The sequence below is a fragment of the Xenopus laevis genome, chromosome 1L (genome assembly GCF_017654675.1).
Source record: "Xenopus laevis strain J_2021 chromosome 1L, Xenopus_laevis_v10.1, whole genome shotgun sequence".
Lineage (NCBI taxonomy): Eukaryota > Metazoa > Chordata > Amphibia > Anura > Pipidae > Xenopus > Xenopus laevis.
This window is the reverse complement of record NC_054371.1, coordinates 183,793,760-183,810,845: the sequence shown is the minus strand read 5'-3', so window position 1 is coordinate 183,810,845 and position 17,086 is coordinate 183,793,760. Positions and strand designations below refer to the sequence as shown.

The window sequence follows — 17,086 nt, the reverse complement described above, 5'->3', positions numbered from 1 at the left end:
TATATATATATATATATATATATATATATATATATATATATATATATATATATATATATATATATATATATATATATATATATATATATATATATATATATATGGTCCAAACAAGCTTCAAACTAAGCTTTCTACTTTCTAGTGAAAAGGAACACATATACAGTATATTGCAGCATTGGCACATTGGCTTCTATTTTGGTGTAACGTGGTTATGAATATGAACAACATTTCATAAATGACATATGACTGGCACATCTTGTTTATCTGATGCCAGTAATTCTAATGGTCTGTCTTGGTTTGAGCACAACTAAATGCATCAGCCAATTAATTCCATTATATTCTGCCTGCTTGTACTCATAAGCATGCAAAGTTGAGGTTCATTTCATTTGAGCTTTACTGCGGTTTTTAGATGCATGTTAACTCTAAAGAAGAAACTTAGTTGCATTTAAAAACACACACATTTTATGCCACTAATTTGAAAGTTTGTCTATTTTTACTGAGCCCCTCTTCTTTAAACAGGAGAATTTGTTCAGTTACCTTAGAACAACCAAACAAACCCTCCCTTCTTTAAGCAGCAGACTTTCAGTAGCTCATTATTAGGCGTCTCTCAGTGGACTGGTAATACTTTTTTATCAGCTCCATTGAAGTTCTTTGGGATCAGGAAGTGACAAAATAAATGTAGCTATTGAGTCTCATTTAGTACCAGAACTAACAGAAATCATATATGTATATTTCATAATTAAAACAATAAGAAAAATACCTATTCATTGAACTCATGTTTAAAAGTGGGTGTATACGGTCCCTTTAATTTTGGTCAATCTCTGACCAAAAATGACATAAAACTACACGAAGTTTACCTTTTTCTTCACTAATGCTTCTCTTTCTTTGTCTCTTCTTTTCCACTCCTCGGCTAGAGCCTGCATATGGACCAATTCCTTTTTCTTTAACTGTCAAACCAAACAAAGGAAAGTTGAAAGCACCGTATTACAAAAAACTTCCTGGAAAGGCATTTTGGATATTCGTACTCAATCTGGTTTTTTGAGGGTAATGTCAATCAGACATAAAGGTGAGAGGGTGAAGCAACTGTGGTGTAAAATCATTACTCTGTGTTTATTTTGTTAACTAGACAATGAAGTATTAATTGAGAACATGAAAACTCCCTTTCCAGAAACACATCTTCTCATTGAAGCAGTAATAATTTAGAGAAGGCTGAAAACATTGCTTTAAAAAATTGAAACGGAGTTGTGGTGGAAGAGGAAGAATAAGTATCGCACTAAAGGTGGGAGCATGGAAAATTTCTGCTGATTCTTGAATGCTAAAAATGTATTGTGGAGAACTGATATAGCGAATAATGCAACCCCTATTTGACATATAATTTGCCATATGAAGGCATGCCACTGTGAATCCAATGTTATTTTATAGAAGTCATGGAACTCAAATAGGATTCCTAGTATTCAATATATTTTAACAAAGGGGTACATTGTTTTAAGTCAGATGACATCACTAAACATCAGTTACAACAAATTGCAACAGTAAGCATTAATAACAGAAGACACCACTGAGCACTGTTTATATAGTAAACAAAGTACAGTATCACCTTTTGTAAATTTGATGGATATTGTAAGTCACTGAAGATTTCCATGACCATATGAAAGCACGAGGCTGAAGCATTCATGGCTCTTGTGTATTGCATTTAGAATAATGTACCCCCAATTGTAAAATATAGGGATATTATAAGTCACCAAAGCATTCCATGACTTTATGAAGGTGCTCATATTTTACAACAGTGGGTACATTATTTATTATAATACCCAAGTTTAGGTGATAGAAATTACATCAGTAAGCATTGATTATAACAGATGAGATAATGAAGCATGATGTATAAGGATACAATCTACAGGATATTCAGACATATTTAATAGTTAAAGTAGTGTTTTGACCACTTGCTGCAACAGTTAAAGCACCACACATGCCAAAGCCATTATAAATAGGGCCCAAAGTTGGTGTCCCTGAGTCAGGTCTAAGTTCACTGGAAGTACCTGCCAACTTTCCACATTTTTATTGTGGAAAGAAGTGACCATAGCTCACACAGGGAGCACCCCAGAAAACATGCAGTTTTATAGCAGTCCTTATAACCTCATTGATTACACTATAAAAAGTATATTATCTGAAGTTAAATGTTATCTAAACAGAATAATGTATATAGCATCTTGCAAACAAATGCATAAATGGTGGGAACTGTTTCTCAGATACAAGAATACAACAGATTACCTGATTAACAAAAAGATCCTCTTGCATTTCCTTCCACATCTCCAACTCAAGTGCTGCTTTGTATTCAAGAGTCTCCCGGGGTTCAGGAAGAGGTTCTGTGCTCTGCAGAGGTTGTGCTGGAAGGGACCCCTGTTGTCCAGTACTCTAGGTAAAAAAGAGCAGCTCATTATAGAGACGGCTTCTCAGGGGACTGGTAGCTTGTTTCAACAACAATAACTATTACATACCCAGCAGTTACCTTTCAGCAAGGCCACATTTCCTCGTCCAGTCTAAAATGTATGTGCAACTTCAATATTGTATATAGGAAAGGATACGGCCAAAGGCAGAATAACTGCAATGTGCATTTATTGACACAACATGTTTCGGGTATAACAACCCTTTATCAAGTGTGATAACACAACATGTTTCGGGTATAACAACCCTTTATCAAGTGTGATAACACTTGATAAAGGGTTGTTATGCCCAAAACATGTTGTGTCAATAAATGCACATTGCAGTTATTCTGCCTTTGGCCGTATCCCTTCCTATATACAATATTGAAGCTTGTGCTTCTTAGTAAGAACCAGAAAGTGTAAATTACTTTCAACAAAGACATTTACCAAGCAGAAGGGTATGTAATCTTACCTGAGAAGATTCGGACACAACAACTTCACGTACTTTCACAAGGCCATAGTCTTCCAGTGTTATTATATAAGATAGCTCAGCCACTTTGTTTTTGGATCTGTAAGAAAAAGCAAATACATTAAAAAAAACAAAAACATAAAGAACATGACTTATTTCCTTTCTTTTCTGACCACCTTTTTGTGCCCCAATAAAAAAAATTAAAAAAAAGATATTTCTGCACCTTTTTATGTCCCCAAAAAAATATATTATAAAAAAAATTTAATTAAGAAAATTGGTCAAAATTCTAAATAATCTTACAAAGCATTGTCCCTGGAATTCCATGCCCAAATATGCCAGGACTAATCATCAAATTATCCAAATGAGACACTGATTCCTCATGCACCTTAACAGTTTTTTTTTTCTTTATTTACTTGCATCTTCTAATTCTTAACTACAAGAATTAAACAGATAATTTCTATTTCTCTGCAACTGCACTGAAGTCCTGGAACATCCCACTAGCTATCACTACAATGACCCAAATTTGTTCTGAACATCTGCTATATGATTTTACTAGAAACATGTTTCTTATTGGTTACTACTGTAAAGAAAATATAGAACATAAATATTATATGTTTCCAAATCTGAGGCGCTCACTTTTTTTTTTGCGCACTGAAAGACTAATCTCATAATCTCAGTAGAACTATCCGTAATTATATCAGGAATCTTCTTGCAATGTGACATATAGATATGTCAGCTATACAGACACATTTAGATGTACACAAAAAGATGACAATTTAGCTGTCCTGCAAATTCTCTGTTTAAATAACACACTGTCTAATAACAAAGTGAAGGAGAATATGTCAACATAATCATATTAGCATGTGCACAGGTATTCTATAGCCCTGACAATAAATTGTTTTAAAGGGTGCCACCTAGTGGTTTAGAAAGCAGCATGTTTTAAAATCTCAAACGAAATATAAATATAAAATAAGACATCACACACTTTAGGGCTTTTTTACTTTACAACATGCAAGGCATGCAAAAGGACACCTTTTATGCACTCTGCACCTTGTCCCCACACTTAACGCACCGCCTATAAATATAGGGCTGCAATAGTTAGACAGAATTGTCTTCATAATGGGTTGGTTGGTGGTGGTATATAAACATAGCCTTGGATGAAACCTACACCTGGCAACAAAATCTTAATGAGCATAGTTCAGAATGCAGAAACCTTTGACTTGGGGCAGGAGGTAATTTCCTGAGCCATGAGGGGGCATTTTTGGACAACTTAGTGCTCTTGACCATGGGACATTTCAAAATGAGTTCTGCAACATGCAAATTACACTCTGCACAAACATTCACTACTCATATTTCCATAGTTCAGTTGCAAGTAACTGAATTGCTTAAATGCCACATCTAAAGATCGTGATAATTAGACTACAGTGCTTGACATAATTTACTAGAGACACTAATATATGTCAGAAAACAACAGCAGTTGTTATTTTGAACTGCTATTTGTTGCTGCTGACATCATTTCCTATTGTGTGCAATCCCAATCACACTGTGAATATTGTTTTAGATGCAATCGGCTACTGACGTTTTCAGTGACATGTTCGGTGAATACCAAAGGCGTCGGTGAAACACCAACCCTAGCAGTCATAAAGATATTGCAACATACTGAAGATACAATTTAGTTTCTTGTTTTATTCAAAAGAGAAGCCAAGATCTATAATTTAAGCTGGCAACCAGATGAAACTAATTTTGGCTCCCCGTTAATTAGTGAACTGTAGTAGTCAGACAACAGAGCATACTGTCAACATAAACGTGGTAGGATCAGAATATAATTGATGGACAGTTCCTTATTTATAGCAACAAACAATAATGCTAACATGTATTTAATTAAATTACATTTATTTAAATAAATGTAATAAAAGTCATCTGTGCTTTTTATGAAAGAACAGCGTTTAAAAATAATGGTGGCTAATTCACAATTATTTAACAACATTGGCATGTTTTAAAAACACAACTTTACCCTTCTATTGCTGTAATAATGATTTGTTCACTGAAGGTCTGTCTCCAACATTGCTCCCCGTGTGGTCCTAAGAAGCGCGTCTTTTCAGATGTCAGCACATTTGAAAGTTGAATTCTTGCTACTCCTATCAGAAGATCTTTTGTCATTTTATCCTTGTGCCATAGCTCAACTAACAGTGGAAGTCTAAAGTAAAAAAGGCAATGGATATAGGGTTTAGGCAATGTATTATCCTTACATCCCACCCCAAAACATAGATATATCATAAAAAAAAGTAAAAGCCTCCCAAAGACCATCTGTATGAGAAGAACCAGTTTGGTGAAACAAATGTGGATTCACAAACTGCATCCTATAGACCAGGGATACCCAACCTTTTGAAACCATGAGCAACATTCAGAAGTAAAAGGAGTTGGGGAGCAAGACTAGCATAAAGAATGTTCTTGGGCTGCCAAATAAGGGCTGTGATTGGCCATTTGGTAGCCCCTATGTGGATTGTCAACCTACATTGAGGCTCTGTTTGGCAGTGCACCTGGTTTTTATGCAACTAAAACTTGCCTCCAAGCCTGGAATTCTAAAATAAGCTCCTGCTTTAAGGCCACTGGGTGCAACATCCAAGGGGTTAGAGAGCAACATGTTGCTCATGAGCTACTGATTGGGGATCAATGCTATAGAAATTTAATAGAAATTTTAAAAAAAGCTAACTTTGGTTGTTAATAATGTGAATAAACAGAATTTACAGTATATGTTAACATACACTTATGCATTAGCTAAATGCTAAGGAAATCATTTACAAGGACTGTTTTTTAATTACTACATTGGGTTGCTTTTTATACGTTAACAAAAAGGCAATAACAATGAATAACAAGCTGCCACAGAAATTAGCATCAAAAACTCCTCAGTACCTTGTGAACGTATCCTGAATTTGATGGGGTAAAGTTGCAAAGTCAAATGCACAATAAGACTGTGGGAGAAAAACCTCCATGTTCTTCCGGACTTCCACTGGTGGGTTAGTCATGATAGGAGCAGCACTGCCAAAAAATGGGTAGGAGTACCTGCAAGAAAGTAAAAAATTATTTTTCTATGAACAGCTAAAATTAGAAATCACAAAGAAGTTCAGACCAAAAGTGAGTACGACCAGCTGGAGGCACACTGAAACCACGTAAAAATCGAAACCAAGTAATTAGTAAAACAAACAAGCAAACCAAACCATTTTATAATGTAATAACAGAAACATCGAAAACGGACACACTTTTCTTTGCCCATCATGTTAATCTCAAAAATATATAATATACTTCATACTTTTATTTGTGGAAAGCATTTTATAATGTTCATGAAGACCATGCACATTATGAAATGTTTGTGGTCTACATACTTTTTCACCAAATATATATTTTGTACAAAATAAAATATGAGCTCCAGTTAGGACCCTTGTATCCTTCTTTAGACCATCAATAATAACAATACAGTGCTATTAACTGCACACCTAAGGGTCCGTTATTAGTTCACAAACAGTTTGGTGGATGAAATGTTGCCAAAATCATGTTAACTTAATTGGCCTCCTCCAGGTGCTGTGAAACCATGAAGAAGGGGTTTCATATTTCTAAAAATCAATAATGTACAGGCAATTTGACATACGCTGGAGAAGGGACATTTAAATACCTTAACATGCAATTTATAGGAAACCCAAGATCAACACTATGGATACTCCTCAAATCAATGGTAAAGCAAAAATGATGCGCTGCAGGAGGCACGCTTATTTTCTGCCCAGAGGATGACTCTGAAGCATTCTTTGCAACCACAGAAACTCCTTGTTTGGGTGCCGGGGAATGACTGCCTATAATTAGAAACACAAAAAATACACAGTTTTGCAGGTTATTATCATATATATATATATATATATCTCCATCTTATTTTTAAAGTGCAAGTTACCGGATAAGGAAGGTTCTGAAAGAAGTGGAGACTTGGATCTAATTTGTGGCTTTGAAAGTGGGGGTTCTACATCCTTATCTGACTTTATGCTCTCAACTTCACTTTCTGTTGCTTCATCTTTTGTTGGAGGAGAATCGCTAAACATCAGAGGCTTGGGTGGAGGTGGGCTACATGCACCTTCTCTAAGACTGGCAGATTTCTTTAGTGGTGTTGTTGGTGCCTCCTCTGCCGCAACACTTTGGGGTTGCTCCATTGGATGATGAGTAGACTTACATAACAAACAAAAGGTTTGAAAACAAGCAGAGAAAGAAAAACAAAATTTTATAAACAGCATTTTATTCACTAAAGATATTCATTATTAAACAAGGTAATCTTTTTAATAATAATAATTTACGATATTATTAGCAGGGTGTAATAATAAGCTAAGGAATGCTGCTTTTAATGACTAGTTCCTCGGTTTCACCGCATATTCTACCTAGTGCTAGAATGCCAAATCTAGCAATAGAAAAAGATGGATTTTTGTTTTACCTGTAAAATCCTTTTCTCTCTTCATCGAAAGGGGGACACAGGCACTGGAGGGTTAACTTCACCTTCCGGGAGGAAAGGACACTAAAAACAAGAACTTTGACAGCCCTCCCTGGGGCCAGCCCGCCTATCCCAGCAGGCCACACCCCCACCAGGAGGCTGTCACACCCCAGAACGTTAAAAGTGTAAAAGATAACTGAGGAATTAACTAGAACTGACCAAGGAAGAACCTTGGGCTAACTTGACTGATGTCCACGCAAAAAGGACAAAAAAGGAGCTAAAAACACAAGGGCTTGGGAGCCCCACCAAGGAGGTGATGCTGGATCTAGACAGAACTGTCTGAAGGAACCTTCCGCGGCTAAGCTTGAGATCATAAGGGATGGGCGTGCCTGTGTCCCCCTTTCGATGAAGAGAGAAAAGGATTTTACAGGTAAAACAAAAATCCATCTTACTCTCTCATCTCAGGGGGACACAGGCACTGGAGGGACGTTCAAGAGCAGTCCCAAGAAGGGTGGGTAGATCAAGCTGAAGATTGCACGACAGCGTGCAGTACCTTCCTACCGAAAACAGCCTCAGAGGAGGAGGCAACATGAACCTGGTAGAAGCGGGTGAAGGTATGGATGGAAGACCAGGTGGCAGCCTTGCAGATCTGCTCCACAGAAGCCATGTTCCGCGCTGCCCAGGAAGCCGCCAGTGATCTGGTCGAGTGGGCCGTGACCCTCAGAGGAGAAGGTTTACCGGCGATCTGGTAGGTCCGGTGAATCGTGGATCGTATCCATCTGGCAAGGGAGGTCTTGGAAGCTTTCAGACCCTTCCGTGGACCAGTAGGGATGACGAGGAGAGCATCACACCTGCGAAAGGATGCGGATCTGTGAACATAATATCTGAGAGCGCGGACCACATCCAGGGAATGTAGTGCAGTCTCCTTAGAACACTTAGGGTGTGGACAGAAGGATGGAACCACAATGTCCTGATTGAGGTGGAAGGCCGATACTACCTTTGGCAGGAAGGTGGGTATGGGCCGGAGCACAGCCTTGTCCTGGTGGAAAATTAAGAAAGGCGAACGGCAGGAAAGTGCTGCTAGCTCGGACACCCGTCTGGCCGACGTGATAGCGAGGAGGAACACGGTCTTCCAGGTGAGAAGGACATCCGAGGCCTGAGCGAGGGGCTCGAAGGGAGCACCCTGCAGAGCCGTCAGGACTAGGTTGAGGTCCCAACCAGGTACAGGTGCCCGAATGGGAGGGGCGAGATGCGCGACTCCCTGCAGGAAGGTCCGAACAGGAGATTTCAGTGCAATGTTGAGCTGGAAAAGTACGGACAAGGCAGAGATCTGAGACTTGAGGGAGGCAAGGCGAAGGCCTGAATCAAGGCCCTGCTGCAGAAATCCGAGTAAGCGGGCCGTGCTGTAACGATGCGGGGGAAAAGAGTGAGCGGTACACCAAGTGATGTAAGTCCTCCATGTTCTGTAATAGATACGAGAGGAGGAAGGTTTTCTGGCAGCAATCATGGTCGCTATCACTCGGTCATCAAACCCCCGCCGTTTGAGGACTAAGGTCTCAAGAGCCAGGCCGTCAAATGGAACAGATGAATATTCGGGTGGAATACTGGGCCCTGGCTTAGAAGATCCTGACGATTTGGAAGATGGATGGGCTCCGTCTCTGCGAGATTGACGAGATCTGCAAACCAGGCCCTTCTGGGCCAGTATGGAGCCACTAGCATGGTCCTGACCCCCTCCCGCTTGATCCTCTTCAGTATCCTGGGGAGGAGAGGTAGGGGGGGGAAGACGTAAACGAAGTGGAACGGCCATGGAGCCGTGAGCGCGTCTACTCCGACGGCCCTTGGATCCCGTGACCGAGACATGAAAAGCGGAGTCTTTGCATTGGTCCTGGAGGCCATCAAGTCGACCTCTGGCATGCCCCATTGGTCGGTCAGAATTGCGAACACTTCTGGGTGCAGGGCCCATTCTCCTTGATCGAGAGTTTCCCTGCTGAGGAAGTCCGCCCTCCAATTTTCCACTCCCGGAATGTGGACTGCGGAAATGGCCGGTACGTACTTCTCCGCCCAGGTGAGAATGCGCGAGGCCTCCTGCATGGCTCCCCTGCTGCGAGTCCCTCCCTGATGGTTGATGTATGCCACCGCCGTGGCATTGTCCGTCTGGACCTTGACGGTCTTGCCCCTGAGGAAGTCTGTCCAGTGAAGGAGAGCCAGGCGAATGGCTCGGAGTTCCAGGACATTGATTGGAAGAGATGTCTCAGAGGGGAGCCATCTGCCCTGTGCCGTCTGGCCCTGACACACCGCACCCCAACCCCGGAGACTGGCATCCGTGGTGAGGATGGTCCAGTGAAGGATTGCAAACGGCTTGCCCTGGCTGAGATTGGCTGGTTGAAGCCACCACCTTAGGGAAGTCCTCGTCGGAGAGGGGAGAGTGATGGGAGAGTCCAGACACGTTCTCTCTGGGTCCCAGTGTGTCAGGATGACTCGCTGAAGGGGACGAGTGTGAAGCTGAGCAAAAGGAATGGTATCTATCGCCGAGACCATCAACCCCAGTACCTGCATGCAAGATCTGAGGGGAGTGCATGGCGAGGTCGCCAGAGAGAGAATGCGACTGCGTAGAGTTAGAGCCTTGTCCGCTGGAAGAAAGGTGCGGCAGAGCTGGGTATCGAAGAGAGTCCCCAAGAATGTCATTCTCTGTGCGGGAACCAGGAACGACTTCTTGAAGTTGATGATCCATCCATGTTGTTGTAGGGTCTGGATCACGAGGGACAGATCGGACCGATTTCTCTGGGCTGATGGAGCCTTGATGAGGAGATCGTCCAGGTAGGGGGTCACTGATACCCCCTGAGACCGAAGGAGGGCTAAAACTGGGGCCAGGATCTTGGTGAAGACCCGAGGAGCCGTGGCCAGGCCGAAAGGGAGAGCCACAAATTGGAAGTGCTTCCCCAGGGAGGCAAATCGCAGGTAGCGATGATGCGCCCGGTGGATAGGGATATGGAGGTAAGCGTCCTTGATGTCGACGGAGGAAAGAAACTCCCCTGGTTCCATTGCTGAAATGACGGAACGGATGGATTCCATCCGGAAAGAGAAACGTCTGAGGCAACGATTGAGTTTCTTGAGATCCAGAATGGGACGTATTCCTCCGTCCTTCTTGGGAACGCAGAAGAGGATGGAATAGAATCCCTGCCGTTCCTCCTCCTTGGGTACCGGTACCACTACCCCCGCCTGTTGGAGGGCGGAAATGGCCCTTAAGAAGGCTTCTCTGCGTACGGGATTGGACGGTGGGGGAGAAGAGAGAAATCTCTCTGGAGGAGGATGTCGAAACTCTATGGAATAACCTTGGTGGAGCACTTCGTGGACCCAGGCATCTACGAAGGAGTGAGACCAGACCTGCCGAAAAGAGAGGAGACGCCCTCCCACCCTCTCGATTCGGGAGGTGGTCAAACCTTCAGGAAGAGGATGCTTTGTCGGCAGAAGGTTTCTGAGTCTGTCTGCCAGCGGACCAGGCAGGTCTCTTCCACTTTCCCCTAAAGGAAGGGGCGCTCCTTTCTGTGGTTGGAGTCTTAGCTTGTTTGGAGCGAAAGGAACGAAATCGAGAGAAACGGCGATTTGCCGACTGCTGCTGAGGCTTGTTCTGTGGAAGGAGGGTACTTTTGCCCCCTGTAGCCTGGCTGATGATTTTATCTAGCTCAGTGCCAAATAGAACCTTGCCTGCGAAGGGAATAGAGACAAGTGACTTCTTGGATGTCAAGTCCGCCGACCAATGTTTGAGCCAGAGGAAACGTCTGGCCGCTATGGAAGTGGCGGAAGCCCTGGCAATCATCTTCGCCGAGTCCAAGGATGCCTGGCAGAGGAACTGGGAAGCCTCCTTGAGTTGTTCCGCCAGCTGTAAAATAGAAGCTTGGTCAGAACCATCTATAACAGCCTGACAGAGCTGATCGGCCCAGACCTCTGAAGCGCGACTGACCCAAGCGGTAGCGAAGGTCGGTCTGAGGGCTGCACCTGAGGCGAAAAATATGGATTTTCAGAATCCCTCCAGCCTCTTGTCAATAAGATCCTTGAATCCAGCCGCGTCGGGAACTGGAATGGTGGTGGACTTGGCTAGACGGGAGATAGGTGGATCGACTGTAGGAGAGAGGCACCAAAGATCAGTGTCGTCCTTGGGAAAAGGATAGAGAAGGGCGAAGCGACGGGAAAGATTGATTTTGCGTTCTGGAGAGGCCCACTCATCCTTGACTACAGAAAAAAGTTGGTCATGTGAAGGGAACAACTTAGCCGTCTTTTTCTGTCTCTTAAAGAGATCAGTGGAAGGATCGGCTGAGACAGGTGGAGACACGTTAAGAGTCTCGAGAACAGACTCAATCAAGCTGTCTATGTCTGAGATGGCTGGAGGAATCTCAGGTTCCCGATGGGAATCCTCGTCAGAGTCCCTGTCAGAAATTTGGCCATCCTCTGCCAGTTCCGACTCCTCGTCGGAGTTCGGAAGTAAGACTGTGTCAGAGACCTTACGTTTCCCGGATATCCCAGAGGGAGGTTGGGAAGCCAGCTGGGCAAGGAACTTGTCTAAAGACTCGGGGAGCCGTGCAAGTCCCTGAAGGGAAGAAATAGAATCCGCTAAATTTTTAGCCCACGGAGGTTCAGGTACTGCAGCCGATGCGCCGTGGCTGTCCGTGGAAGCCGGGGCATGGGAAGGCTGCGAACATGCTGTACATGTAGGCTCAGGGTGACCCAGAGGAAGTCTGGAGCGACAATTGGAACATGCTAGAAAGGAGACCTTAGGCACGGAAGGAACCTTGGCAGTAGATTGCGTAGAACGCAGCTTAGGACCCTCCCTGGTGGGATCTGCCATAGTCCCTAAGTATGTGTATGGAATACAAAAAAATATATATATATATATATATATATATATATATATATATATATATATATATATATATATATATATATATATATATATATATATATATATAATATATATATATACCTAACTAGAAAAGGTAGCCCAAGGGTCTAATTAGGTAAGGTATGATACAGGCCTGAAAGAGGGTGTCAGCCGTCCTTGTGAGATGCAGCCTGAACGCTGAAAATCTGTGCCTGTAAGGACTCTGCCTCTGGAAGAGGAAGTTAGCCTGCCAATGCCTGTGTAGGAGGATGGAGCCCTGTGCGGTCTGGAGAGCCTGTGGCAGACTGGTGATCCAGGAGAGGCGCTGCAAGACTGCGCCCAGCAAAAGGAAAAACGGCGCGAAGAGAAGGAAGTGCGCGCGCGTATGCGCGATGACGTCACCTGTGAGCGGCGCGAAGCCGCAAAAAATGCCTCTGGAAGGAAATCTGCCGCTCCGCTCCCTGGGTAAGGGAGTAGCGTGGTCGGAGCCAAAAGTGGAGAACCACTACTGGGTTGGGGGTGCGGAAGAGCGGAGCCAGCCGCTGGCACCCCAACCAGGAGAACTGAGCCGCAGCTCCTGTCTCACGGTGCACAAGGGCTCAGGGGACAGAGCAGTAGCTCCTGCCCCATCAACAAAATGCCCTGAATCAACCGGGGCTGAACCGGAATTCCTGCCCGGGAATTACCTAAAAGGAAATAAATAAATAATAATAATAAAAAATTAAATAATAAATAAAAAATCAAAAGAAAAAATCTCCCCTGAGGGGAGAGTGTCCTCCTCCCATGAGGACACTAAAAAAAACTGGGGTGTGACAGCCTCCTGGTGGGGGTGTGGCCTGCTGGGATAGGCGGGCTGGCCCCAGGGAGGGCTGTCAAAGTTCTTGTTTTTAGTGTCCTTTCCTCCCGGAAGGTGAAGTTAACCCTCCAGTGCCTGTGTCCCCCTGAGATGAGAGAGTAATTGATGTTATAAAAGTAAATAAAATGAAATAGCAGTAGAAACAAAACACAAAAAGAAGGATGCACCAAATCCAAATAGTAAATACAGAAAAAATTTGGCAAATCACCAAATACCTCTCATATATATGCAAATTAATTAAATCACAGGAAAAAGTGAATTAGTGGATTTAAGAAAAAAAAACTTTATAGTAAGGATTCAGAATAGGGTTTGGTCACGCACTTGTATTCATTTGAATCCTGTCCAGGATTTGGTGCATCACTATAAAATACTAAAAAAAGAAAAAAGGTTTTTCATGAAACAATTTCTTGAAATGTACCTGTGTTATCTGTGGGCTGATTTCTTTTTGAAGAGCAATTGATACTCCAATTGTGGGAGACATTTCCGAAGGCACAGATGACAGATTTGGCTTTGCTCGATTAGGTGGCGTAAGGATGAAGGCGCCTTCTACTACCACAGGGTGGTGCTCTATTTCCATGCTGGCTTTCTTGAGGAGTCCTGTTAATGCTATATCTGTACTGCCAAGGGACTGGTCTCCACAGCAAAGATGTATCTAGTAGGGAAAATGTACATTACTGCTACAAAAAAAACCTGAGTGCATATTACTAGAAACAAATACAAGGCAAAACGAAGATCAAAATAATATTACATATTTGAGTTTGGAAATGAAGTACTAGCTTACACAGTTTTCATTATTTTAATATGTTAAATTATAGTGTGTAGATGAAATTTCTACATTTGTATTAAATGCCACTAGTAGAAAAGTTAAGGAAATCTTTATAATGTCACATGTACACAAATACATTTGCTATGATAAAAATTATTACCATTAAGAATCTAAGGGGCAGAATTTTAAGCTATTTTTTGTGTACTTCGACTAGGAAATAGTCATACTTCGATTCGAATTTGAAAAAACTTCGAAATTCAAAGGTCTAATTTTTTTGATGTACTGTCTCTTTAAAACTTCAACTTCGACCATTCGCCACCTAAAAGCTGCCGAAGTGCTGTTTTAGCCTATGGGGGACCTCCTACAACCTGTATGGAGGCAATTGGGGGAGTTTGGGAGATCGAAGGTCGAAGTTAAAAAAAACTTTGAATCGAAGTACGATAGTACGTTTCGAAGTATGATCGTACCTTTGATAAATATGCCCCTAAGTGTATAACGAACTTAAGTAATATTTTTTCAAAATTAAATAGATTATATGGCAACTATGAATATGATGCGGATAGGAATATTCCCAATAAAACTTTCTACTGATATGATGATACTGTATATATAATTGATATGCTTTCCGCACAACCAGAAGAAAGAGAAGCTGCACTAATATAATCATATTAATTTTTAATACTACATATGCCTCTACAATCTTACTATTTATGATGAAAATAAATAAATAGAATGGATTTGTAGACAGAACACAAACCACATATAAAGCAAGTATTTATGGAGCTGATATGCAATCTGAAAGTGGTAACAGCATCAGTAAAGCTGAGATACACTGATAAAGACAGAACACTACAAGAACATCCAGGGTGAGTCCCATTTAATAGGCCTCAAGCTGTAGAAAGATCTATTATATGGACGCAGGCAAAGTAAAAGAACTCTGTTAATGTTCTATTTAAACAGACAATTCTTTTTTAATTCAATTACATTTTAGATCCCCTGATTTTAAGTTTTCCCTCATTTTAAATTTTTTTCTGGTCCCCTGAAAAATGTAAAATGGGGGTTCTACTGTAGCTGAATGTGTTGGCCTACAGTCATGTGCATTCAAGTTGGATTTTCTAGGAATGTCCTTGATTTTTCGGATCTGGTAACTGTACTGCATGCAGCCATTGGGAGAATCACTGAATATGAATCAATTACAAACATCTGAACTACAAGGTCAGTGAGATATGCATGCTAAACCTGTAACTTATTTTTGAGCAACTTAATCCACTATCTAAGAGCTAAGAACTGCCGTTAATTTAATACAGCCGATTATGATGTAAAGCAAAGTTTAATAGTTTAGTAATCCGAGCATATTAATTACAAGCAGATTTAGAGCAATATCTTATTCTTACCTGAAGTTTTGGTTGCACGGACAGATACATGCAAAGCACATCTTTACTGCTACGTATTCTAACAGAGGCTCTTTCTGGCTCAAATTCTGGATTGATCAAGTCTGTGAAGGGTTCATTGGTAACATCATTTCCAATTAACGAGTAATAGAAAAAAAATTCTGGTTGTGGCTCTGGGAGCCTCAAAGTACTGGAAATTAACTGCAAAGATAAGATAAATTTACAAAGATGAGATGCAGTGAAAATCATATATTATATCACTAAGGATCAACTATGCCACATCCATTTTGTACATTCTGCTGCTAGACTAAGGGGGTTATTTATCGAAGTCCGAATTTATCTCAATATTTTCTGCTGCAAACTCCAATCAAATCCGCTTGGGTTTTTTTTACGCTTATTTATTATTACATTTTCCCGGAAATTTGCTGTGCAGGAAAAATATGATTTTCACGTTTTTTTCATCCGATTTTCACGAATTTCAAGGTTTTTTTTTCAGAATTTTCACCCGAAAACTGCAGGGTGTTGCACGAAACAGAGCTTGCATCAAAAAATCATTGGGATTTTCCCCATTAACTTATATGCAACCTCGACAGGTCTGAGATGCCAAATTTTCAGATTCTGACTTTTCCATCCTCAGGGTTTAATAAATTCCCAAAAATTCGTGATTTTTTAAAAGACTGATTTTAAATTAAAAAAAAATCATGAATTTTTCATGATTTTTGCATTCAGAGTTTAGTAAATAACCCCCTTGCAATCAAATATCTTTCAGGCACGTTTAGTAGCAGTGTACAAAGCTGATGCATGCTAGAACCAGTCAGATACTGTATGTGTCAGTGACTCAGCATGAGTTGATAGCATATGTCATCACAGTACATTAGAGAATAAAAATGGATGCCCTGAACCCCATGAGCAGAACAGAAGACATTCCAAAGTGGGGCAGTCTGGGCATTCTTATTGGCAGAGTAGAACATTAGGAAAAAGCATTAGACATTTTAAAATAAGAAACTGTTTGCAAGTCTAAAAATATCAGAATGTTTGGGTACCTTCTAAAACTTGGCGCAATGAATGGAAAAAGTTAAATAGCAAGTTTTTTTAAAGAAGTGTATGGCCTTAGCTTACACAGAAACCCCTGGAACACTGGAATTGTTCCCATCAGAAACTTATATAAAATGTCAGTGTAAACATTTACTATTTAATTGAAATAGTGACAGTAAGACTAGAAGAAAGAAGGTTTTTCCAGCAGCAGGGGAATACTATTATTGTACAAAATAAAATAAAAAAAACAGGTTGGCTTGCTTTTGAGAATGAAACAACATGTATGTTTAGGATTTCTTAAGCAGTCGGTAGCAACAATCATACATGCAGAAAAGCAATTGCAATTCTGGGGATAGGAATGATTCTTTCCCTACTGTCACACCAGCTAATTTTTGAGAGAAATGTCTGAAAAGCATTTTAAACCGGCTGGACATCATCTTTAGATTGTTTGATCTAAAGGGGTTGTTCACTAATAATTTAGTATAATGCAGAGAGTGATATTCTGAAACAATTTGCCATTGGTTTTCAATTTTTATTATTTGTGTTCAACAATTCTCCAGTTTGCAATTTCAGCCATCCAGTTGCCAGAGTCCTAACAACCATACATTGATCTGAATAAGAGACTGCAATATGTATAGGTGAGGGCCCGAATAGAACTTTTGAGCAAAAAAATGTAGCGATAACAATACATTTGTAGCCTAACAGATTATTTGTTTTTTTAGATGGGGCCAGTGACCCCCTAAAGAGTCAGAACAAAAAGGCAAATAACTCAAAAACTGTATAACTGTATAATATAAATAATGAA

General features: G+C 41.2%; 1 protein-coding gene across 2 annotated transcripts in view; it reads right to left on the bottom strand.

Annotated features, from left to right (window-relative positions):
* cep120.L (centrosomal protein 120kDa L homeolog) overlaps window positions 1–17,086 on the bottom strand; it is a 54,258-nt gene that overhangs the window by 20,828 nt on the left and 16,344 nt on the right. The window contains exons 6-14 of one of the 2 annotated variants that reach the window (XM_018246713.2): window positions 15,250–15,447; window positions 13,508–13,741; window positions 6,833–7,100; window positions 6,563–6,737; window positions 5,806–5,955; window positions 4,907–5,089; window positions 2,896–2,992; window positions 2,272–2,415; window positions 858–947 (exon numbers count right to left, since the gene is read on the bottom strand). In XM_018246713.2, coding sequence (XP_018102202.1) covers window positions 858–947; window positions 2,272–2,415; window positions 2,896–2,992; window positions 4,907–5,089; window positions 5,806–5,955; window positions 6,563–6,737; window positions 6,833–7,100; window positions 13,508–13,741; window positions 15,250–15,447 — 1,539 coding nt within the window. 2 annotated transcript variants of the gene reach the window in all.